This window comes from Catharus ustulatus, chromosome 2 (assembly GCF_009819885.2).
Source record: "Catharus ustulatus isolate bCatUst1 chromosome 2, bCatUst1.pri.v2, whole genome shotgun sequence".
Taxonomy (NCBI): domain Eukaryota; kingdom Metazoa; phylum Chordata; class Aves; order Passeriformes; family Turdidae; genus Catharus; species Catharus ustulatus.
The window spans coordinates 49,145,207-49,170,250 of NC_046222.1; the positions used below are offsets into that span (position 1 = coordinate 49,145,207).

The window sequence follows — 25,044 nt, forward strand, 5'->3', positions numbered from 1 at the left end:
CCTGTCCAGCCTGACCTTGGATATTTCAGGGATGCACAGTTGTTGGGTGCACTACAATAACAGAGGTAGTGTTGATCCCAGGCCTGTTCAGTCCAGTTACAGTAACCCTGATCTTCCTTAGGTAGGCGCTGGGAAGAATGCATACAGATGGGCAACTTCTGTCTAAGGTCATACCATGGAATTCTCTTCCCTTTGAATTTAGGGGAGATGATGACTCATGAGCTGGAAAGGTCAAAAAGGTCAGAAGGAAAGGATAAACAATTACCCAACAAGCTGGTTACTCTGTCCTGCTCTAAGGGTCAAACAACCCCAAACTGCAGTAGGAAATTTGTGGTACTCTTTCTTCTGTGCTCGAACCAGCTTTCTAGTGCCTTGTGGTACTTACAAGATCTGTAAGGTATCCTTCTGATTCTTGCCAGACCAGGATGGAAAAATAGATCAATATTCCTGCAGCATACATAGGCAGGGCCATCTGCTTCTTTACCAGAATTGCTGCAGGCTGTCACTGCCCTCTCATCCTCCCTAACATCCAACCGAGCAATTTCTGGTGATCTGGCATCTCCACAAGTTAGCAACATGCTCATAGGAAAAGGGAAATCTCCAAGCCTTTAGGTTGTTGGGATGGTTTCAGATCCAGAGCCTGGATGCTGTTGAGGTTCCCTCAGAATATTTTTTCACACAGTCCTTCATTAATTATTTAGCACAGCTCAGTACCAAATTTCTTTGGCAGCCAGACAAGACAGTACAGTTGACTCCTGGAACTCTTACCAATAAGTAAGAAAACAGCAATGAAAAGATTATCTTTGCTGCAATCAATTGCTTTAGTTGCTCTGGACTATGAAGAACCAATATCCAGCAAATGACTCTGCCTTTCATAAGCTGACATGGTTCATAAGTTTCTCAGGCTGCAGGGGTTGGGGTGAAGGGAAGCAGGGCAAAATAACTCTTCTGCAAATGGGCCCAGGTGAGGCTTGCATTGCCTTACAATCTATGGGTATGTCTGCTTGAGTGTCTTTAGAAACATGCATCTGAGGGAAATCTCCCAATGGCCTGAGCTCTCCACGTCTTGATTTTCATTGTGGAACTGTTTGGGGTACATGGACAGGGTGGCATTTGTGTTAAACTAATCTGAAAGCTGTGATCTCTTGTAGAACGCCTAATGTGCTCCAACCTCACTGGACATTCACTTTGCAGCAGCTAGTCCAGAGTACTCCTCAGGACACATGTAATGGGCTGTCAGGTCCTTGGCATCAAATGTTGTGCTGCCCAGATCAATTTCTCTTGCACTACACCCCTTGCTAATTGACTCTGGCAGCTACCACAGTACCTAGAAGCTACTTGTAAGTATAGAATTCATCTTCCCAAGTGAGATAGAGGCTGTGACAGATGTCACATTTAGGACAGCAGATTACATAGATTAATTCCCCCAGATAGTAAAGATCATTCACTTCATCCTCTTAAATGTAATTTATATGTCTGTAAGTTTAAAAAAAAGATAAAGTGACTGGTAACAATATATTCCTTCATCATTCTAATGCACAAATTCAAACACTATAAAGTGACCAAAAACTCTGAGACAATTCATTTCTTCCCCTCTTCCCTCCATCATTTGCAAATAAACTTAATTCTTGTTGTGCCAGAACACCTGAGGGATACACGTCAACGTGGGGACTGAGAAGGGACTTTCAAAGTCAAGGTTCAACTCAGGCTGTTTCTACCTTAGGTGCCCAATTCCCTTTGAGTACATCTGGACTTCAGACACCAAACCTTTGAATACTGTACGAAGAAATGCATCATTAGTGTTATTGACTCTTGCCTTTGCTAGAGTCTCACATATTACAGTTCACGTCACTGAGTCACGACAGTTTGCATTGCCAGGAAGCTTCAATGACGTGCTTAATTAGGCAAATCCAGGCTGAGTTAATCTAGAAATAGGACCTGTATAAACAGCAGAAATTTAGCTTTGTGATTAATATAGCAAATGTAATTCTGCAATGTAATTTAAATTATGTGTATGTCATATCATAAATCTAAGTGCTTCCGAAGTCTGTAGGCTTTGTGCCAGCATTAATTTTTGTGGAAAATAAGAAATATTTCTCTTGTGTTTGATTGCTTTTTAAACTCCAGGTCTGATATACTCTCAGAAATTTGTCCCAGTGTGCTGTCTTGTGATATTAAATGGAGTTTAAAAATGTATACCTACATATAGTTTGCTTATGTAGGTGAAATATTTTACAAAAGAACATGAGCTATTTCAGAGTTTAAAGCTTTTTGTCAAGACAAACTATGGAAAAGTTATATTTAACTACCTTGACACTAACTTATGAAAATATATTAAATTTAAAAGATTCAAAATAGAAACTTTGTTTAATTTTTCAGTATATAATGCATACAAATGTGCACTGAAAAATATTCCCGTGAAGCAGATCTCCCACATTAATCACTCAGGGAAGAACTGATTTTCTATTTCATAGAGCTATAAATCTAGAGATCTAAAGCAAAAGTTCATATAAAAGTTGTTAAATTCCAAACACTGCTTAATAAAGATTGCTAATACTATATTGGTTGTCTGATGCAGAACAAACTCATACTCATGCCCTGGTACACAGCATGACAGAAGTTTGTGCTATCTCAGATTCATGGAATGAGGCATCAAATTATTTTATGGATATGGTCTCAGTTTGGGGCCATGATGCATTTACTCATTGTAAGTGTTTTATTTATTTATCAGTCTGGAGTTTAAACTAATTGAAGGTCCTAAACACAGGAGGTGTCAAGGAGAGGTAGATCATAGAAACATGAAGTCATAGAATGATTTGGGGAAGGGACCTTTGAAGATCAGAGAAGATCGAATCTTCTGCTAACTCTGGCCAGCAGTGATAAGCCAATATTGCTTGAGCTATTTTCAGATTTGAGGATAAAAATGAAGTTTCAGTGACTGTGCTTAGATATCATGGATTTAGGTTTTAAGTTATCAGCTGGATTTAGCTTCTTCAGAATTCGAAGATACAACTGAACTTTCTCACATGCCCAAACTGTCTTCTTTTACCTTCTGGTTTTAATGAAGGAACAGGAAAACAAAAAGGAAGAATTGAAAGATCTTAGTAAATTAGACAGTTAATTCCTGCCAATGACAGGCAGTCAGAGTCTGGACTCACTACACAATGCATTCCCAGTAAAGGACCTGCTTGGGCACTGGCAGCTGTGGAGCACCAGTGGAGCCAACACAGCATCTGCTGGGAGAGCATGCACACACACACACAACCCTCTACATTTCTGGAAGACAGTGGGTGAGAACATGCAGGCTTGGGAACAAGTGTGTCTGTGTTCTGCAGTGTGGATGCAACCCATGTTCTGTGGTATGTGTCCAGGGAACAGGAAAGCTAGCACAGATGTAAAGAGGGACCACCAGTGGCCTCACTTTCTCTAGCCTTCATATTCACCTGTTTAGTATCAGCTGGTGTCATCAGGAGGGGTGAGTGAATATTCATTATCAAAACCTAATAGGTAACAATTGTGATCCTGCAGTGCCTCCACGTGAAGCAGTTTTAGGTAATGGTCAAAAGAAGCAACACAATCACTAGCTTGTTTCTAGGATTGGGCTTTTTCTTTCTTTCTTGTGATTTTGAATTAGTACTTCTCTCTCTGCTGTTTAGTATGGAAATAATACTAAAATTCTGAAGGAGCAAAGCCTTATCTCTTTGAAAAATAAAAATCATTATTCCTGCACAGCTGCTCCGACGAAGTGATAACTCAGATAATACAGTACCTTCCTGCCATCTTGTGGCACTGCAGGGTTTGCAACTCCCTGTTTGCTATGCTGTATAACTTTTATTTCAAATTGACGGTTTTTAAGTTTCAGATGTCATCTAGTTATACAACACACACAGAGTGAAATCTTGCTGCAACTATTTGCAGTGTCAAAAATCTCATTGATTAAAAAAGGTTCCAGATTGTATTAATTGCATTTATTTCAATGTCTTATTATGTCAAAAATTAAAAGAAATTGAAACTATCTAATGTAAAACTGGGTTTCAGGTTAATATATTAAGTTATTGTTATACTGAAATAATCTGCAATTATGTATCAACTAATATCTTGCATTTATATTTTTAATTAATCTGTAATTTTCATTTGGGATGCTTTGTTGATTTTTGAAATAGCTGCCTCCTTTTTCAAGTCTGCCTGAAGAAAAGGAAAGTTGCATCTTTTATATTACTTCAGGCAAGAGCCTGCAAGGGCTTGTTCAATGTTTACGTATTTTTCTAAAATAAAGGAACATATGAAATTGTGCTACTGTCTGATTTCCTGCTCCTGCTTTTAGGCTGGAATCACCAACTCGATCTTTGAGCATGGATGCACCACGAGGAATTAATATCAAAGCACAAGCTGGGAATATTGAAGCTCTTTCCCAGATGGATATCAAACTACACAGCAGTGATGGCGTGGTGAGTACAAGCCCTTCTTTTCCATAACTGTGGTTGATCTGTGTGACTATAACGTCAAGTCTTTTTTTCAAGTTCTGTTAATTTAATTCCTCAGGTTTTAGATGGCAGGATATTAAAATTATTGGTGCAAATAATAAAACTTCTATTTATGTAAATAATACTACCAACAGACATAGTGGTGTATTAGCTTTGAGAGATGCTTTCTAATAAAACTTGGATACTACTTACCTCCCCATGAGCACAGTGATTCCCAGCACCCCAGTGGGTAACCTTGGCTCAGAGCAGACATAGCCCCAGAGTGGTAAAATTTAGGAATGAAGCTCTGCAAACATCATTAACAGGAGGCAGAATGCAGCAGCCTATTTATCCCCTCTGCGAGGCTGTACTGTGCCGGTTCTTCCACAGAGGAGCTACAGACCAGCCCACATCCGTCTTTAACCTGCTGGCTCCATGGTGAGCCTCAGTGCTCAGGCCAGGACAGAGCTGGGTCCAGCAGCAGTGCTTGTGTCCTGCTGTTCTGTGCATGGGCAGGGACCCTGCCACTTACCTTAGAATCATAGGGTGAATTGTGCTGGAAGAGACCTTAAAGATCATCCTGGTCCAACTCCCCCTGCCATGGATGGGGACACCTTCAACTAGACCAGGCTGCTCAGAGCTCAATCCGGCTTTAAACACTTCCAGGGATGGGTCATGCACAATTTATCTGGGCAACCTGCTCCGTGCCTCACCACTGAAAGAAATTATTTTTTATACCTAATCTAAATCTATCTTCTTTCAATTTAAAACCAGTATTCCTGAGGAAAGCTCCCTCCTCAGCTTTCTTGTAGGCCCCTTTTAAGTACTGGAAGGCTGCAATGAGGTCTCCCCAGAGCCTTCTCTTCTCCATGTCAATAATCCCGATTCTCTCAGCCTTTCCTCGTAGGAGAGGTGCTCCACCTCTCTGAGCATCTTCATGTCCCTCCTCTGAACTCACTTCAACAGGCCCATGTCTTTCTTGTGTGGGGGTCCCCAGAGCTGGATGCAGCACTGCAGGTGGGGTCTCAGCAGAGCAGAGGGACAGAATCCCCTCCCTTTCCCCTGATCGCACTGCTCCTGTTGCAGCCCAGGATGTGATTGATTTTCTGGGCTGTGAATGTGCATTGCTGGCTCATACATAGGTTTTCATTCATCAAAACCCCCACATCTTTCTCCTCGTTTTGGGGATTGCCCCAACACAGGTGCAGGACGTTGCACTTGCCCTTGTTGAACTTCACCAGTTCTCTGCTCAGAGAGTGAGCACCAGCTTATTCCTGTCCTGTTGTTTCTGTCTGCCAAGAGCCTAGGGCTCAGAGAAACTTTCTATATAAAAAGTCCTGTGTAAAAGGCCATTCTTAAGGCTTTGCCTGGACAAATTCAACTTGCCTCATGACACATAATTGCTTTATTATCTCTAACAACCCCATTTGTCCTGCTTTTTCCCCACACAGCTTCTGCTTGATGCTGAAACTGTTCGACTGCCCAAGCTGCCTGAGGGTGCGAGGGGTGGATCCGGGATTTCTCAGGGGCTCTATGAAATCTGTGTGTGTCCAGATGGAAAGCTCTACTTGTCAGTGGCCGGCGTGGGCTCTACTTGCCAAGAGTACAGCCGAGTCTGCCAGTGAGGCACCCGAAATGGCCGCGCACCCCCTTGCGCATCTGAGTTTTGTATCACTCCTACCGGGCGTTACTGAAAGCATATTTTTCAGCATTTTAAAAACAAAGCACTTACAATTTAGGAAACAAATCTGCATCTACAGTTCTGGAATACAGGGTGTAAGGGGAAGAAGAGCACAAATGACATTTCCACTTCAGAAGAATGACTTGAATCAAATTACATGTTTTGTCAGTAACACTTGGAAAACAGCCTTACAGAGAGCATAAAAAAATAAAACAAATACGTTTCCTTGCTGAACTATTATTCAGTCAGATGATTATGTCATTGTTCATATTTTTGAGATCCATGGGTTTTTCCTTTCACTACATGTAAACACTTACTGCATTAGTGGGTGAAATTAAATTGAGGGAACTACTTGAATTATTTGTAAGACAAAGCATTATTTGGAGAATTCAGAAAGTGCCAGCAAATGGTCTATGCAATTTTGTTCTTGCAATAACACAAGATAGAAAAACGTAGTATTTGTATAAGTTCTGTGTAAAATATGTTAATTTGCTAATAGCTTTATATTTTAATTTGGCAACACATATGCTGATTTGCTTCTTACTGGGATTCATATAAAAATAACTAATGCAAAATGCTGTAGAAGTCATGAAGGCCTCTCTGTGTCTCAGATCCCTTCACTATACAACAGAAATATGTTGTTATATTTTATGATAGCAATTGTTTGTTCTACTGCCTGTACTGTCATATTCATTTAAATCCTTTTTATTTTAGGACATGCTAATTCAACAAGGCAATCTGTTGTGCCAGCTGGATTAGTAAAAAGAAAAAAAAGTGTCTTCAGATTGTCTGACACAAGGAACTATTTGGGCAGTGGGAAAAAAATCCTTTTATGCAGCCCACAGATTTCAATTAAGAGGAATATTTCATTTCCATCTGCACCTGTTGACTGGTATTTCTGATCCTGTCAGACTGGGACTCCATCACAAACAGAGAAAGTAAAATTGTTATTACTTTTTAGATTAGGACTTTGGATACAAAATAAATGCCCACCAGAGTTGACAAACCATTTATTGGTCTTGTAAAGAAACACAACTGCAGACCCGTTCCACTGTATGGTGTTGCACTGAACCCAAATAAATTGTTTGCACACCTCTGGGTAGCAAGATTTGTATTTAGTAGTCTGTTGTTTAAACCTCATGGGTTTTTAATTCCTTTTATGCCATTTTTTGTATATACTCTATGATTTTACTATCCAGGAAGGAGCTATCACACAGTGCCTTGGTGTCTATTTACAGAAGGATTTTAACCCATAGTGTTAGTAAACCACAAATATCCACCTTTTGGAAAAAAAAAGTGTTCATCATCCTTAAAACAGAAGAATCAGGACAAAATACTAACTTTTTTAAAACTTGCTGCTTTGGCTCTGGTGAGCAAGGGAAGAAAACCAGCACTCAGATGAGATGCCCAGGTACACACAAAAATGAGGGCTGAGAAAGAGTCCCCCATTAACATTTTTCACTAATATTGTGGTAAAGCCCAGGGCAGTCCCTGCTTCAGGGGCTGCCTTTGCAATTTCTCAGAGAGTCTGAAACTGCCCTTCTGCAGCAGGACACAGCCCTCAGTAATTAATGCTCAAAGAGCTTCAGTAGTGCAAGCAGGGAACACTTAAGGTGAGCTTAAGCAAGTGAAGGTTTCACATGTTACCTGGACAGTGCTCCAATTGCTGTTACACTGCCTAAAGGAGATGTAGGAAGCCACACATCTTCTATATCTGAAATCCCTTTTCTTGGGCTTAGAATCACTCACTCCTGTCTTCAGGAGTGAGTCCAGGGCTGTTGGCCATAAGGAGAGAGATGTTTGTTTCCACAGCTGTATCTCTTGACTGTATCTGTCTCTACAGCTAAGCTCTCAGCTGAGGCACTCTTCAACACTTTAACAGAAACGTGTCTTCAGTATTTCTTTAAAGTCAGTTTAGGTGGTCCCAGCTCTGTGCACAAGCTTTTACAAACCAAAATACAAGCAGACTTGGCTTATTCATTGGATAGAAAGTATTAGTACTAAAATAAAAGTCAGCAAATATCCTTACATGTGCCAATTACCTAAAAACTTCTGCTACAATGAGCTTGGAGAACTGTAATGTCACCAGTCTCTTACAGGTGCAGTATTAACAGCAAAATGGGGACTTGAGTCCTTAAAAATTTGAACCATTTTCTGACATCAAGGAACATATGCCCACTTCCCTGGAGTATCAAACAAATAATTCACCTAATCTAACCCCTCAATATTAGCCAGATACTGCAAAATAGTTCAAATCTGCTTGTTCTGCTGACAATAGAAGCACAGCACTTTGAAGCTACGCATTTTAAGCTTTTGTTTTGGAGGCACATTTTCAAATGTGATTTGCCAGTTAATTCACAGCAAGGGATTGAACTGAGGCTTTCCAGGCAAGAATAACTGACCCTACAGAGCTATGAAAATCAGGGTGCAGTCCCCTGGCTGGTAACACTGTTAAGTAGGATGGCACTTCATTTAGGCACTGCAGTAACTACCACCTTTCTTGTAGAGATAAATCTTCTGCACCTGCTTCATTTCACAGGTGGATTCTGAGTAGTACCAAAACCTAAAGAGATCTGCTGTACCCTCAGCACTGCCATCACCCAGATCACCAATGTGATCCTTTTCATTGCTTAAATTGCATTCTATTTTCATTATGCTACAACACTGACATCAGAAGTATTTTTCCAGTATAGAAGTTGTGCACATTTTGGCAACATCTTGTCACTATTTTTTTTCTCCTAGGTGTGGTTAGCAGAGAAACAAAATGTGTGCTAAAATTACCAGTGTAATCAGCTGATGCTATAATTTTAATTGGTGTTAATCTCAACATAGTTAATTCAAAATTACTGTTTCTACTTGAATCAAACTTCAGTAAATAGAGTAACAGAAAATGATGGCACAGGGAAGTGAGAGTATACAGCTCTGTAGTTTATTTCCAAAAGTATTATCCAGAGAAGAGAAAAAAAGCACTACCAGCATAGCTGATTTGTTTGCATATTTACTCCCTCAAAAAGAATTATTTACAGCAGTTCTGGCAACTGGTTGCAATTGTAACACAGTGGAAAAGTGATAGAAAAACTTCACTGGTGATTGCCCAAACAAGAGCTTTTTTTTCCATTTCACAGTCCTTTAGTATTTGCATTTGTCTATCTTTATATAGCTTTATGCAAAAGGAAATTGCAAGAATTGGAAACTGAGTCCTTGAATAAACTTTATACATTTTGAACAGTCTGCTTCTGCTTTTGTATTCAAATGAAACACAGGGTAAATTAATGCTTTCATGTTAAAAACAAACTTATTTTTCCAAGACTAAGAATGTGAAATGTACTTTATTTAAAATATGAACAAAAGTCTTGGTCCCAACTGAAAATGTACTTCGCAGAATTTACAAAATGCTTTACAATTAGGTTTCATTTGACATCTAGAATTCCTTTATCTTAATCAGTAGTAGGTGAAAGTAAACAAAGAAATTATGGTAGTGCTACTGAATTAATCATCCAGAAAACAAACTGAAGGTAAACAGTTTTGATTAAAAATTCATTGACAAATCCCTTCGTGTGAAAAAAATGTGTGCCTTCTTCAAATGAAAACATTTACTTTGGCTGCCAAGTTTAGTTATTTTTTAACTATTCGTTCTGCCTTTGTTTCCTGAGACCAGTCCAATCTTTCTCAGAGTTTAGATCCAGCACCAGAAAATCTCAAAGATGGTACTACCCTCCTCTACTTTAATTGGAGAAATTGCAATAGATTTAAATACAGCCTTGTTTAAAGCAACCCAAGTAGACCAGTAGCAAGGGAATGCAATCGTATTTTAAATCCTGTTTCACAAATCATTACAGTAACTTCACTGTAATGATAATGATTTGAATACAAATAGTGGAAAATTGCATTTTTTTACATGATTAAAACATTTATTTTTCTTCTGGTAGTCAGCCGCACAAAAATCTATTTTCCTTAACAACAACAACAACAACAAAAGTATTTTTCTTGTTACTAATTGCTGAGGCAAGTGTCCCGTGCTTTTTGGAATAGCTGCATATGCCATTGTTAGAGAGAAAAGCTTTTAAAGCACAAGATAGTAAGAAGCCTATCCAGGCTTATTCCAACTGCAGTTCCGTTGATTTAAGCTGCCCAATGTATGGTTAAATCAGCTTCCTATACCACTGACATTTGTTAAACTCCTCAACTGTAATTTTGGGAGACGAGAACTGAAGCTTTTCCTAGATAAACTGCTGGTACCGTGGAAGGTAGGAGATAAACCTGAATTAGACATTTTCTCCAATGAGAACTCATTTAATGTGCAGAATTACTTGTTAAATGTATTTCTGTGGAATCTACATGCTAATATTTACTTCTACAGACCCTTACTACAGAATCATCACATCCTAACTGTTCTAAGCTTCCATATACCTGACTTAGACACATTGCCAAATCTCCCAGCTGTGCCAAAAGGAAGAATCAATTAAGATTTTATTTATTTGTTTTTATTTTTAATCAGAAATTAAATGGCACTTTAAAAATCATGTTCTGTCAGAATACAGTTTCCTAGTCTCACAAAGTCTCTTTATTTAGGCTAGCTGTTACAGTGAGTTAAGCAAATAAGAAACTAGGAGACGTCCGACTGAGACACCACTCTTGCCTGTCTCTCTGCAGGCAAATGTAAATTTTATTGTTAGTTTCAATTCAGGAATAATAGAATTAATTAGTTTTTCAGTGTCATTCAAGTTTTCTTTCTCAGCTTGGCTCAGTGTTTAAAATTGCTTCAGACCATTAGCTTCCTAAGAACTGGGACCCTTTTTGTTCTCAGTGTCACCTCTCAGCAGTATATAAAAAAAAAAAAAACAAAATAAAAATTAGTTTAGTGGTTCTACACAGCCATTTTAACAGTTCATAATAATAATTATGAATAATTATTTTGCTGGTAAGGCAACATAGGCTGCTTATAAAACACAGTTTTACACTTTGAAGATTTTCTTCCTCAAGATCTCACGTAAAAACAGGAAAGTGTTCATGGTGCTCCTGTTAAACTTTTGCATGCTTCCATGAGACCTTATGTTTTAGCTCCATTTAAAATGAAAAGCATGAGAACTGTTTCCTTTTCAAGTATTTTGCTTACCCTGAATACTGTTCATCTGACTTGATGCATGAAGCCAAAAAACACAAAGGAATCTATCTGAAAAATACGGGGAGTTAACTAAACAGATTTATTTCATGGCACACCAGGATTTGTGTTTTACTTACATGCTATTTATTGCAAAACATCAGCAAAATGTACAATTTCTTTGAGAAAACTGCAAACATTTGCCATTGCAAAAAAAAAGTTTCCTTTTCAATAGTATTTTAATATTTGTACAATTATTTAGAATTAATTTTAAAAAAAGATTGTGTATTTACCTATATAAAAGCTTCAAATAATAGTTAAAGTTAGCTTACATTATAAAACCAAAACACATCGGACTGAAATATATGTTTGCATTTTTCTTTATTAAATGTATGGCACTTAATTTAATAGCAGAATTAATAATAATAATAATCGGGCTCCACAATCAGAAGCAGTATCACTTTCCAAATGTCACATTTCTTGAACAAGGCCTTTATAATTTACTCAGGCAGACCTCACCATGACTTTTTATTTTTAGATTACAACACTATCACAGATGTATCAGCCCTGCAAGCTTGATGTTGTTTATTTGTATTCAGTAAGTTAAATTGCAGATTCATTGTGCTGTCAAGTACACAGGTGTAACAGCATGCCACTGGAAAATGTCTGACATTTATGTTTAATGTGGCTGATCCAGCAAAGAAAAATCCTTCCATTTAGCATTATCCTTTCATTTTTTATTTTTAATTTTTTTTTACAAAAAACTAATGTTCAACATACTGCATGACATTACCAAAAGTATTACAAACTATAAAAGAAAGACTGTGAACTAATAATCAGATTTCTCGAGGGCTGTAGTGAATAATAAAATAAAACCAGCATTACATTGCAGCACCTTGAAACATGTAACAAAAAACAGTGCTTTGTGTACACCAAAATGAGTTACTGAATTGTACTATTACCAATGTTTGTGGAAAAATACATATATATGTACAACAAAAAGGCACACACACGGGGAAAAAAGGAACTCAAGCATTTAGGCATCTGAAAACTGAGTTTTGGTGTTCCAAAAAAAATCATAAAACACCATATAATAATGTTCACAGATTTTTATATCATCCACATGCTTTATCATGAAACAAAAAATGACAGGCTCTAAAAAGAAAGTAAATTAAATACTTCATTATTTTATAATAAAGTGAATGCAATCAATGCATGACATGACATGGCATGTTAAATCAAGTATCATTATTCAGCATTAAAATAACTGTACCAGTTTACAGATACTAAACTACCCTTTAAATGTTTACAGTGTGATGCTGCAACAAATTTATAATCAGATCCAGCTGATAAGAATATTACTATGAGTGACATGAGTGTCCACAGAATCCAAAAGTATACAGATATGCTTTGGAGCAGTATCTCCAAAGTTATTTTAGCTTCCACCCCATTTCCCATTTCATTGTATATCCAGTCTTAAGTACATTGAAAACTGACATTATCCTTTCAGAAACATTACATTAAATGAAATAAATCTAATAAGGACTTATAATTACAGGCTTCATCTAACAGAAAGCTAAGCTTTGGTTATATAAAGTGCAGTTCAATAATATGCCAATTAATCACAATGTTGTGCATACATCTAATTTTTGCAGCTCAATTTCCTTGCAAATTCTAAAAAATATTCAGGTTTTACAGTTTGCTTAACAGCAGGCTCAGTTAAGAAAAAAATCCCATTTAAGTAAATTTCATTTCTAAATACCTCTGTACTATCCATCTTTGTGCACTACACTTCTAAACTGCTTGGCACCATTTAGCTTCTTGGACATTCTAAAATCTGCACAACTGCATTTGTATCCCACTACATGAAATACCTGAACTCTTGACAAAACAGTCCCCTAGCCTCTTAAAATCATTTATACTTTTTGTTGTATGAAGTTTTCAAGTTTTATTATGATACAAGCAGTACATTCCATCACTCTCATTGCAACTTCTGAAGTAAACCTGTCATTGGGAATCTGTGGAAAAGGAAGTAGGTCGGGATACCTAGTTTTTAAGCTATCTACTCCATAAGCCTCCAATGTCTGAACGTCATTTGAAAGTCCTTCAAGTTGCTGACTGTACTCCTCTATTTTTTGTGCCAGAGCTGCTGGTTTTATGTCTTTGTCTGACTTGCCCTTCACAGCGTAGTCAGCTGCAATCAAGGCTAGCTTAGTAGAAAGGTAGCACTTAAAGCACACCCATTCATTGGCATTTTTATGAAGGTCATTTCGTGCAGCTGAAAAGTTGGCTCGGGCCTGCCTAAGCCATCGACGTGCCTCCACGGGATTGCCAACGGACCTGAATGTAGGTGGGACAAAAAAGCGTTGGGAGTAAGATGGCCCTGTGGAGGAGGGACACTTCTCTTTATACTGTTGCCTTTCAGATTTGTGGCTTGTTGCTTCCTGATTCCATGAAGTGTAAAATCTCTGAAATGAAAATTTATCTGACTGAAATCGAGAGGCAGAAGATGAAAATGGTCTCCTTGAGGCTCTGTCCATATTTTGATCCATAAAGGCCTGTTTTTCCATCCTGTTAATCTCATTCTGTAAGTGTTTGAAAACCTCATTAGCTATATCAAGATTCTCTGCATTTTTATCTGGATGCCATTTAAGATACAGCCTCCTAATAATCTTTTTTCTTTCAGATTCTGGAAGCTTCCAAGCCTGTTCAATCACAGATGTCACTTCTCTTAATATTTCTGGCAATGAGTTTGACTTTATCTTTTTTGGAGAGTGGTGTTTTGAGGACATTGTTTTGTGGCTCTCTCTACCAGTGAATATAGGTGGAATTGCCCTTGGTCCATGTGCTGGAAATTCTGTAGGACTGGTTGGGGTAGAAGGTGTGCTATCCCTGCCTTGAGAACTTTCCTCTGGTCTGGAAAATTTGTACAAGTCAAGGGAGCTCACTATTTTGTATTCACTATATCCAATATCAATCTGATAAATCTTTCCTAGAAAACTGTGGCTTTCATCATCTTCTCTTTCTACTTCTTGCACGATGATTGCATAGGTGTAAGTAGGCTGATATGATCCATATATATCACCACCTTCAGAATCAACAAGGTAACCAACATATTCACCAGGATAAAATACGTTCATTGGATCCATTAGAAGAGTATAGTGAATTTCAGCTGGTATAGGAGTGCCAGGTGTTGGCAGTTCAAGTTTTGATGGCTCAGAAGAGTCATATTTCACTCCTAAGCTGTCAAGCTTCTCACTGATCCGATAAATATCATTGCAACCCAGCATGGCAATTAAATATGAGGTATCAGAAATCAGGTTGTCAGTTGCAGATTTTAAGGTCATGGCTAATGCTAAGAGGAAATTTATGTCCTTGCTGTCAGAATGCTGTATGTAAAGCAGTATTACTGCATTTCCATATCTCTTCAAGAAAGCAAATGTTTCACTTTTGCTGTGGGGAATAGGAGCAAACCCCTTAACTCTTAATGTTGTTTGCAGCTTCTCGAAACAGGAAACCTTCAAACCTTCTCGCAAAGCTTTGCAAAGTCTTATTGCTTTTTCTTCATTAGCCAGAAAAGCATTGTCATTTTCATGCTTCATAATCCTAATGAGTCCTGTGATGAATTGCTCCGAAGACAACAGTAACTGTAACCTTCCCTGCAAAGAACATAACGCCCCAAACTGACAAATTTTGGGAGACTCCTCATCTAACTGTTCTTCAAGTATACTGCTAAGTAAGCGAGGCCTCAGTTTCTGAGGGAATAACATTATCAATTTAGTGTGAAAGCCATGGTCTTTGCCTAAGTAACACTGGCTAAGATCAACAAGCATCTGCACACCAATGTTACCTTGGATTCTGCTTTTGTAGTGGGGTGCATCATCAAAAACTAAGATACTAGACTTTACCAACCTACCATCTTGACTGGGAAGGTAAAGGGCAAAATCTCTCATATTCTCAAGGTCATTCCTAACCTTTACAGAATCATTCTGAAGACTTTTGAACAGGCCTGAAACTACTCTTTTAACTGTGCGCATTTCATTAGGATCCAATTGCTTTCCTTCCGAGCTCTTATATATGCGACCTAGAACTTCAACATACTGCTTTGTTGAAATAATGTCTTCAGTACCCAAATGTTTAAATAACTGGTGGAAAGTACCAAGTTCTAAAGGAAGTTTGTAAAGATAAGGTTTAAAATCAGATTCATACTCAAGATTTATCACCACCTCCTCAGGCTTAAGGAGCTTCCAACCCTCTTCCACCATTATAAAAGAAACTCCTCGAAGCTGAAAGCGGAATTCCCTCTTCTCTGTACTAAGAAACTCATAAATGCTTCTTAGGACCTTGGCCCTAGTTTTTACCATGTCCTCATCCAGAGTTGTTATATTGCATATGTTCCTGCAGTTATTGATCACTTTGTCCAGAGGAGGGTCCAAATTAACATTCAGCATGGCTAAAACTTGCTCAAGCTGTTCTTGTGCACCAAGACTACTCCCCTCTTGCTCTTTGATGCTTAAAGGTGTTGCTTTCTCAGGAAGAATAGGACATGACGTCCACAGCAACTGCAACACATCAGTCTGCTTGAATTTAGGGTTCACCTGTGCCCCATTGAATCGTATAAGAGGAAGAGTTCCATTAACTTCTTGATACTGAGGATGAAATCTCACAAATTCTGCTGGAGCTCGTTCAGGGCACAGAAAAGGAATTAAAGACAGTTCTTTCAGAAAATTTCCTGAAAAAAGATCAGTTCTTTCTTGAAATATATGATGGAGGAGAACATCTACAGTATTCTGCAGTGTTTCTTTAGACCAGTTTTCTGTATTTGCTCGCATGCTGATTTCCTTAGCAAACTGCAGTAACTGCTGCTGTGAAATGATGAATTTCAAACCGATGTGTCTCAGAAAAGTTACCCATGATGGAAGGAATACAGCTTGATTTTTTGGTTTTGTAAGTTGCTCTAGCTTTTTAAAAAAATCTTGAGGTATAAAGAATTTTTCAGGCAGCATAACTTCAAAGACTTTTACGGTCCTGTCATAAAAGTATTTTGCAGGTTTCAACCTATTGCTTGAATCATGAATGATCAAAATGCTTTCAAGCTTTTCAAACAGCTGCTCTTTCATTTCTGAAGTTTCTTCAATGCTAGTTAGCCTATTCTTTAAGTAGATCAAATGTTCTAATTTTGCATCATAAGACAGGGTTTCAATTTTTGGCAAAAGATGTTTCAAGTACACTTCAAGATCATCCACAGAGACACACCCAAGCATAGTATACAAATCTTTCAAATGAACCTTCTCCTCAAGAAAAGCCGATGAAGTTGACTGTGTCCATCTGTCTACTTCTATTGACGGGATGCTTTTTGTGAGGACATAACACGTCCCATATTTTGCAATGCTGATGTATCGGCCACTGATTGATTTGTAACAGGGAAGAGACTTTAAGATTTTAATGTCATCCTGAGATGTCAGATGACATAAGTTGCAATTGAAGTACATTAGGAGAGCCTCAAAGTCACTTTCTGCTAACTTTTCAGTCTTAAAAGTTGATGTCTGTACCATATATTGTATGGCTTTCAGAATGCTGGAGGGATTATCTATGTTTGCTGTACGTCCTGACAACAAAGGCACTAAAGCACTGTCTTTGGAGCAGATTTTGTTCAATGCCAGCTGAATACAGCCTGTTTTCATTAAAGCATGGAAGACTTTATCACTCTGAGCATTTGGAAAGACAGCTATGTGCATGATGCTGAGTGGCAGCAAAACATCACACTCTGGCACAACCAGATGATTGGCTGAGACAGTAAACTTTACACCTGGAAGCAAAGTCCAGTCCTTCAAAGTTTCAATAACACCATCGAATTTTGCTTGCGTATCTTCTTGCTCTTCCTTAATATTTAGAGACTCAGTGATAAAATGCCAAGCACTTTTAAGCCAAGATTCACTTGCAAAGTTTTCCTTCCATTTCATACAATTTCTAGTTTTATATTCTCTAGGCAGCACAGATGATAACAATTCAGCAAAACTTTTGATATCAAAGACTTTAGCTACTTCACTGTTGAGCAGAATATTGTTGTATCTCAAATACAATGTGTTCATAAAGAGATCCTTGCGAGACGGAATCAGTTCATGGTATGTTGTCAAGAACTTCGGTCGCTTTGAATCAAAAACTTGCAAAACATTGTCAAGAGTAATAAGGAGTGGCAAACCCTCAATTTGGATTTCATTTTCTTCTGCATCTTTGAAACAGTAATCAACCAGGAGTTTGAGGCTATGGAACAGTTTCAAATTTGTCTGCTGAAGACGACAGGGTAATTTTCCAATGTGGCAACTGGAGTCTGGAAAAGAAAATGTCATCAAAAACAATCGGACATCAGCAGGTGTCACATAGGTGACAGGAATATCTGCATCTACCAAACAGTGGTAGAGATTTGCAGTCTCATCGCAGTTATATACCAAATTGAATCCAATTTCTAAGAGCAAATGCTTCAGTCTGTAAACATTTTCAGCCACTGTCTTCCGTGTTGTGATGTTGTATTCTGTATTTTTGAGGTGCTGCAATTCATCTTGTAGCAAGTTGTCAAAGAATGGTCTGCCTTTGTTCACAGTAGACATGTTAACCCATGTGATGATAACAGCAGAATGCAAATCAGAACCATCAACATTTGGAGCTCTCATAACAGGTAAAAGACGCTTCAAATCTTCATAAATGCAACTGTAAACTGCTTTCACTAAGCAATACCAGTCTGGTTGAATATCAAGTCTATTAACTGGGAAAAAGGATAAAAACTTCTTTAAAGTGTCTTTCACAGCGTGAATAGGTGTGTTTTGCAGCACTGATACTGTAGGGTCAGTTCCTGGAAAATACCTCTTCTTCAGCTGAATGAGCAGTTCAACATAGGCTGGTGCTATCAGTGCTGTCATTAGACTGCTATTCCAGTCACTTCTTACTCCAACACCATTATCATCACGCCACAGATTTCTTCTTGCAGAGTCCAGAGCAAAGTGTCCATTCACATGGAAAGGTAATCCAGTTTCTAATGATAAGGGTAAGAAACAGAATGCTCTGTGGGGCTTTTTGTAATTATGAGTAATGCAAGCTGCTACTCCACCACGAGGGAAAAGAGTGATGTCCTCATTCTTGTGGGCTGAAACCACACTTTTGGATACCTTTTCCATGGCAGAAAAGCCTGACCTGTTACAAATTAACCAGGTGGTGAGATTTCCTTCAGAGTCTTCAGTATCCATTGTGTAAGTAATCTGCTGTACAGGTATTTCACTTAGCTGCCTCTTTTTAGTTACGCTGTCGATCACAGATGCATGGAATTGCTTTCGTTTCAGTCTGTCTCCATCAGTGATTTTCCCTTGTACAGAATAGAGGACATTCAGTGCACCTGTTGTTTTTTCTATCTCACAAATAGAAATCTTTTCCATATGGTTCAAAAACATTAGGAGTTCTGCCCCATCTGTACGCAGCTTATCCAAAAGATTTTGGACCATTCTATCTGAGCACGGGACTGATGAAATTTCTGATACTTTTGCCATTTCTCCATTTCGAAGAGGAAACCTAAACATCGTACAATTATCCAGTTTAAAGTGATTTCCTAAGTAGAGATCCAGTACATCTGAGAACTGTGTTCTGAAATCTGCATCTAAATCTCTAAACATGCGGCCAGGACTTGTTGATGTTGAACCTGGTGCATATCTTGCATGAGGATCAAAAATGCAAAGTATATCATTGCCAGACAGGAAAGAAGGGCAATCAGTAATGTGATAAACAGAATTGAAACCTATACCATATTGTCCAGTTTTACAGGGATTTCCTACTTTTGTACCTTTTCCAAGGTTTTGGATTCCCCGAATGTCATCTTCTGTAAAAGGCTGATTGTTGTAAACACACAGTGCTGGTCCTTGAAGTGGTGCCCATTTCTCATCAAATATTCTATCAGCTGGATGCTGTCTAGGATCAAACACAAAACAGATCTCTGTAGCTTTTGCATCATCTGCATTCTGAAGGAGCTCTTTCAGCATCTCTTTTTCTGAAGGGTAAGCATTCAGAATGCTTTTAATTCTACTAGTCAGTTTTTCTTTCTGTCCAAATTCTGTTCCAAGGGTAGTAAAACAGATATTTGATGCATATCTTTCTAAAGCTTTATGGCGTTTTGGTATTGCTCCAAGCTTCACTGCAACTTCTCTTGGAATATCACCATGACAATATTTAACAGTTGTGTCTTTGACTTTTATCCATGGGCAGTCATTGTAACACAAAGATTTTGCAGGTAGAAGTGCAAGACGAGTATCTGGCAACAAAATCTCACCATACTTTTTCTCACAAAATTCCTGCTTCTTCTCTCTAATGAGGCCCCATATTCCTTCACTAATTATTCTCCTGCAGAGCTGAAAGTTGTCTTCTGTTAGTTGTTTGGTCCCTCTCTCCTGATTTATTGATTCCAGGACTACAGCAAAGTCTTCAACTGTAAAAGCCTGTCTTACACCCACACTTTCAAACAGCTCACGGAAACTGTTTTTGTATTTGTTAGGTAACTGATAGAGATAGGGTGCTGCTTCAAAATTCAAATGAAAAGACACTTTTGATGGATCAGCGTACACATTCTCAACCAAAATAAAACTACAGTTTGTTAGCTGCTCAATTATCATGGCTTTTGTTGATTCACTCTCCAACATCGCTTCATGCAGATATTTGTAACAAGCATTAGTGATATTTTCTTGATACAAAGTGATTCCATCAAACGACTTTGCAACTTCTTCTAACTGATTTATGACTAAATTAACAGCTGGTTTCTTAAGTAAACCCAAAAATTCTTTGACAGCTAATGACAGAGTACCACAACCTTTAAATGAGTGGGAATTTTCATTAAGAATTGGTTGTGTGAGGCAAACTATATCTTGATGATCAGCAGTGAAAAGATCATTTGCTGAAAACATTGCTTCAGGCTGAAAATCACTGCCTTTCCAGTGCAGTGAGAAGCCTGCTGGTTTGCTAAGAAAAGGAAGGAAAGGAATGTTTTGACATTTTGCAGCAAATTCTTTAGCTCTAGGATCTGTACATTTCAATTTTTCATCAATAAGACTCAATATAATGCTGCTCCTGAGACAAGCTGCAGCATGATCAGTCTTGTTAATTTCAGCTACTGACTCTGCACGTTCTATCAGATCTTCCCATAAAATATCATCTTTAGCCATTCCCAACTGCACAAGTTTAACCAAAATAACAGGGTTAAGATAATCCTGAGTGGTGCCATAAGGAAATCTTCCATCCTCAGCATCATACAACTTAGCAACTCTTCCTTCAGGGTGGATGAGTCTTGATGGTGTAACTAAAGAATGTCCATCCAATGAACAGGGAATACATGGAGTAGCACGAAGAATTCCTGAGAACTCCTCAAGTTTTTCATTGAGAACATAACGCATCAAAGGATCACGTAGCTCTGCATCAATCTCCTGAATATTAGGAAAAAATACCTCAGAAAAGAACTGTTTCTCAGAGAAAGTGTTCTCCAATAATATGTATTTGCATCCTGCTTCTTCAAATCCTGTCTTTACCCAGGATGGAAGATCTACAGCACACAGATTTTTTGATCCAGTTTTCTTAAGGTACTTCAGAAAGATCTTGAAGGCTGATGGCCCAACATCTGGCCGTTTCAGTATGGAGTCATCTAAAAACCTTACATTCTTCATGGAAACCCAAGATGACCCATCAGAAAACACTTTGATCCCTTCTTTGCTTTTCATATGAGCTATGTCCTCATAAAACCCTTGACAAATAACAGAAAAATCATCGTGAACTGAATCAGGATCTGGCCACACTGCACAGTAACTGTAGTCAACTAGCTCACCATTGATTGCCATGTCACGTAAAACACAAAGGGCTTCTATGTAGGCTTTTACAATAACATGCCTCATGAATACTGTATTCCATCTTCCTTTTGTGTCTGTTTTCCAGATCTCTTTCCGATTTGAAGTAACTGCAAAGCAGCCATTTATGTGGAGAGGTAAGCCTGTTTTTATTCGCAGAGGTAAATAGCAGAATACTTCACCTATGTTGTTGCAATTAGGTTTCACAATCCATTTTTGATCCTGGGTTTCAGACAGCAACACTCCTACGCCACCACAGGGAACTAGGCCTAGTCTTCGTCCACTTTCATGCAAAGAAAATTTCAAAGCATCTCCAACATCCATGCAAGAACATATAAGCCACGTTGTTGAATCTACTGTCTTCTGTGGCAATTCATCACCTGATCTTTTCGTCTGTCCTGATTTAGCCATTTCAAAGAAAGCAGCTGGATCCTCTTCAGTACCTCTGAAAAGTGGAGACTGTAAATCAGCAATACGCCTAAACACATGGTGAAATTCTTCTACAACTATCTGCAGGATACACGATGACTTTGGTGTTTCAGTGGGAAGCTTTTTAGTACTGCTGCTGCACACCTTCATGAGTTTAGCTGCTTCCTTTAAAACGCTTACATTTGGTGCAGTCAAGGCTTTGGAAGAACACAGATTTTTTCTGATAGTGACAACATCTTGTGCCACACCAGGATCCTCTGCTTCAATTTTCAAGTATTTCAAAACCATTGAATTTACACTCTGAGCAAATATTATCAGTCTATGACCACAAATACTAAATTCATCCACAAGAGAGTAAATGTCTGCTGTATTGTAAGATGCACTGCTGACTTCACTCACTTTAGCTTCCTGCTGAGTCCTAAAGGACAGCCTGAAAAGTGTTCCTTTGTAGCTATAGGGAGATTCTACTGTCAGTGGTAGTTGGCAACCAAAAACTCCTATAAATGGTTTAAACTGATTTGGAAATTTTCGCAGTCTCTTCTGTTGCTTACTCCAGTTGATTTTGATGCCAGGGTTAGATTTATCTCTGATATGCTTACTTATATGGTTGACATTTGGATCAAACATAATCATGAACTCCCGGCTCAAAATAATAGGAACATCAGTGATATGATAAACAGAATTGAATCCCAGTCCAAATTTTCCTACTTTGTCAACTTCACTCCTTTTTAGAGACTCTCCTAATCGAGTTATATTTAGGAAATCAGAGTCAGAAAACTCAGAATTATTGAATGACCACAAAGCTGGACCATGACATGCTGCCATTCCTGGATCCAGAAGGTTCTCTCTTATATCCATATTTCTTCTCATGTCAATCAGGAAATTACATTCTGTTGCATTAGCATCATCAGCATTTTGAAGAAGCTCCTTAAAGATATCTGAAATGGAAGGGTATTCTTCCAATATGTTTTTAATTCTCACAGTCAGAGGCTCTCTTTGCCCAGATTGCTCAAACCCCATATTTTCTGGATTAATCAGTCTTGTGCTAAGGCATGGGACATTTAACCACTCAGCAGTTTTCATTGGTATGTCTTCATGCACCAAAATTATGGGTTCAACAGAATCCTCAAGCAGATCGTTTAAGTCATCAACTTTGATGTCACAGTAACAGCACTCATGAATTGGCTTCATTGCAAGTTTGTAAGGAAGTTTGCCACTGTACAGCGGCATGGGTGTATGCAGACTCGCAGGGATCTGATTGCTGTACAGCCATCTTATGATGCTCAACATGATGTGAAGGCTTTGCTTGCTCTCTTGTTCTGACAGAGACTGCTCACTCTTCAGATATATTTTCTGAATGACCATAGAAACATGGTCTGGTGTTAACTCCTCAATTGAACCACAACATTTAAACAACTGGTGAAACTTTGCCATAGTTTTTGGAACATAATGTAGATAAGGTTGGAGATCAAGGTCAGGAACTGATTTTATAACTGCTTGTGTGAGGGAACAAAATGTTTTACCTGTCCAAACCCAGGGAAATTTCAGGGCTTTAAAAGCTTCTTTGCCTTCTTCTAGATGATCATGCATAAATCCATAAATCTCAAGCAAGATATGCTGAAACTGATAGTAGTCCTCATCACTGAAGGTTTTAGAACTATGCCAATCAACTACCACCTTGAAATGTTTCAAGACTGCTTTTATGTTCGGCTTGGTGGGAATGCCAAGTGCTTTTTCTATATCCAACAGTACATTTTCCACAAGAGGAACTGAGGAACCAACTAAAATTGCATGTGATATATCACACATTTCTGGTGGTGAACACAGATTACAGTGATCTCCTTTCCAAACTAGGGACCCTGGATAATTTGGGGGCCTTTCCTTACTTGCAGGAATCCATTTTATCTTTTTCATTACAGCTTTCGTTTCAGATGATTGAAGCAGCATATGGTTTTTGTTCAAAATTGTCAAGAGAGTTCTAGCTTTTCTTAACAGCAAAACATGATTGGTGTTAGAGTCAGCATGCAAACTTTCAATTTTTTTTGCCACTCTCAAGATATCATTTTCCTCAAGATTGGCTTCACTTTTTAAGCCTATTTGTCTCAGTGAATGAAGAATATCTGAGGATGTAAAAATAACAGGGGGGAAGCAACTTTCCTCCTCAGCATAAAACAAATGTTGCAGAAGTTCTACCTCAGGATCAAAGAGTTCATTTGCTGACATTATCTTTTCCGGTGAGATCCGAATAAACTTTAGTGGTGTCAGCCAATCTATCACATCTGTATTCTCATTTTTCAGAAAAGTCAGATTTTCAAGAACCCATTGCATTATCTGTGCTGTTTCATCATATGAATAAAAATCACTTCTTATGTCTTCTATAACAAACTTCAAGCAGTCTGTGCTCTTCAGCTGTTCTATTTTCAGCAGATTAGCTAAGCGAATAGTTGCTTCATCACTGCTGTCAATTATTGGAACAGAAAACCTTAGACCAGGAGGAATTTTGGCAGTGTGGTGTAATACCTTACTACCCTTCAGCCCAGTAAAAACAGGGACATTTTCATCAGATGATTTTTCAATTTTTTTAAATATTTGCAATTCCTGAATAATTCTCTTCTCTTTTTCATTTGCATCTGTTAAACTAGCTAAGAATGCCCTAAGAGCATCTTTATGTGTTGGCGGGAATGATGCAACCTGATTGCATAGTTTCTGTAAGGACATTTTTTCCATTATTTGTAAAACAGCACTTGGCAATGGTGGATGCACATATTTTTTTATAAGTGGATGTTGGATAGAAATATCCAGTTTCTTAAGTACAACTCCACCAATTCTCTGAATAATATCAGCTAAATATTCTGGGAGCTGAGTCTCAGATTCATCTTCCAGAATGATGGGTGATGGATTCCTAAATCTAACCAGTTCCACTGATGTTTGATTTTCCTCCAGCAGCGTCTTGGGGATAAGAGGCATTTCATCAAACACACTCAAGTCATCAGAAAAATGTATATATAGATTCTTCCAGACCATCTTCAGCCAGGAAACTGATGGGTGCTTTTTTTCTTCCAAGCCTGGATACCACTGTACAACCACATCTCTCCCAGGCCACACACTGTTCATAACTTCTTTAATGAGCCGGGCAAACCTTTCTGGGTTCAGGAGCTGCAGCTGAGTGCATGGCCTCCCTGAAATTACAGCAAAAGAGAAAAGCTGTGAGAATCACAGAGCAGAGTTACTTAGCAAATGGCTTCAGGGGGCAAAGAAAAATGAAAACAAGAAAAAAAGTCTAATCTGTGCCCTGTCTTTGCGTGGAAAAAAAACCACGTTTGTAAACAGGAGTGCAGACACCAGCTTCCTTTGTTTTCCGGAGTTAATTAAGAGCAAATGCATTCCATATTAGTATGAAAATATAAACAAATTGAAAATTACCAGTATGTTGTTATACTTGTTAGTTTAACACAAAAGTTCTCAGGCATACATAGCAACTGAAGATTTAGAATTGGACTA

At 38.3% G+C, this 25,044-nt stretch overlaps 2 protein-coding genes across 5 annotated transcripts in view; one reads left to right on the plus strand and one right to left on the minus strand.

Annotated features, from left to right (window-relative positions):
• SGCG (sarcoglycan gamma) overlaps positions 1–12,775 on the plus strand; it is a 112,132-nt gene extending 99,357 nt beyond the window's left edge. For all 3 annotated transcript variants that reach the window (XM_033052017.2, XM_033052018.2, XM_033052019.2), the window contains 2 exons: positions 4,325–4,448; positions 5,915–12,775. In XM_033052017.2, coding sequence (XP_032907908.1) covers positions 4,325–4,448; positions 5,915–6,088 — 298 coding nt within the window. In that variant the 3' untranslated portion in view covers positions 6,089–12,775. The remainder of the gene's footprint in view (positions 1–4,324; positions 4,449–5,914) is intronic.
• SACS (sacsin molecular chaperone) overlaps positions 11,834–25,044 on the minus strand; it is a 41,002-nt gene continuing 27,791 nt past the window's right edge. For both annotated transcript variants that reach the window (XM_033052015.1, XM_033052016.2), the window contains exon 9: positions 11,834–24,722. In XM_033052015.1, coding sequence (XP_032907906.1) covers positions 13,162–24,722 — 11,561 coding nt within the window. In that variant the 3' untranslated portion in view covers positions 11,834–13,161. The remainder of the gene's footprint in view (positions 24,723–25,044) is intronic.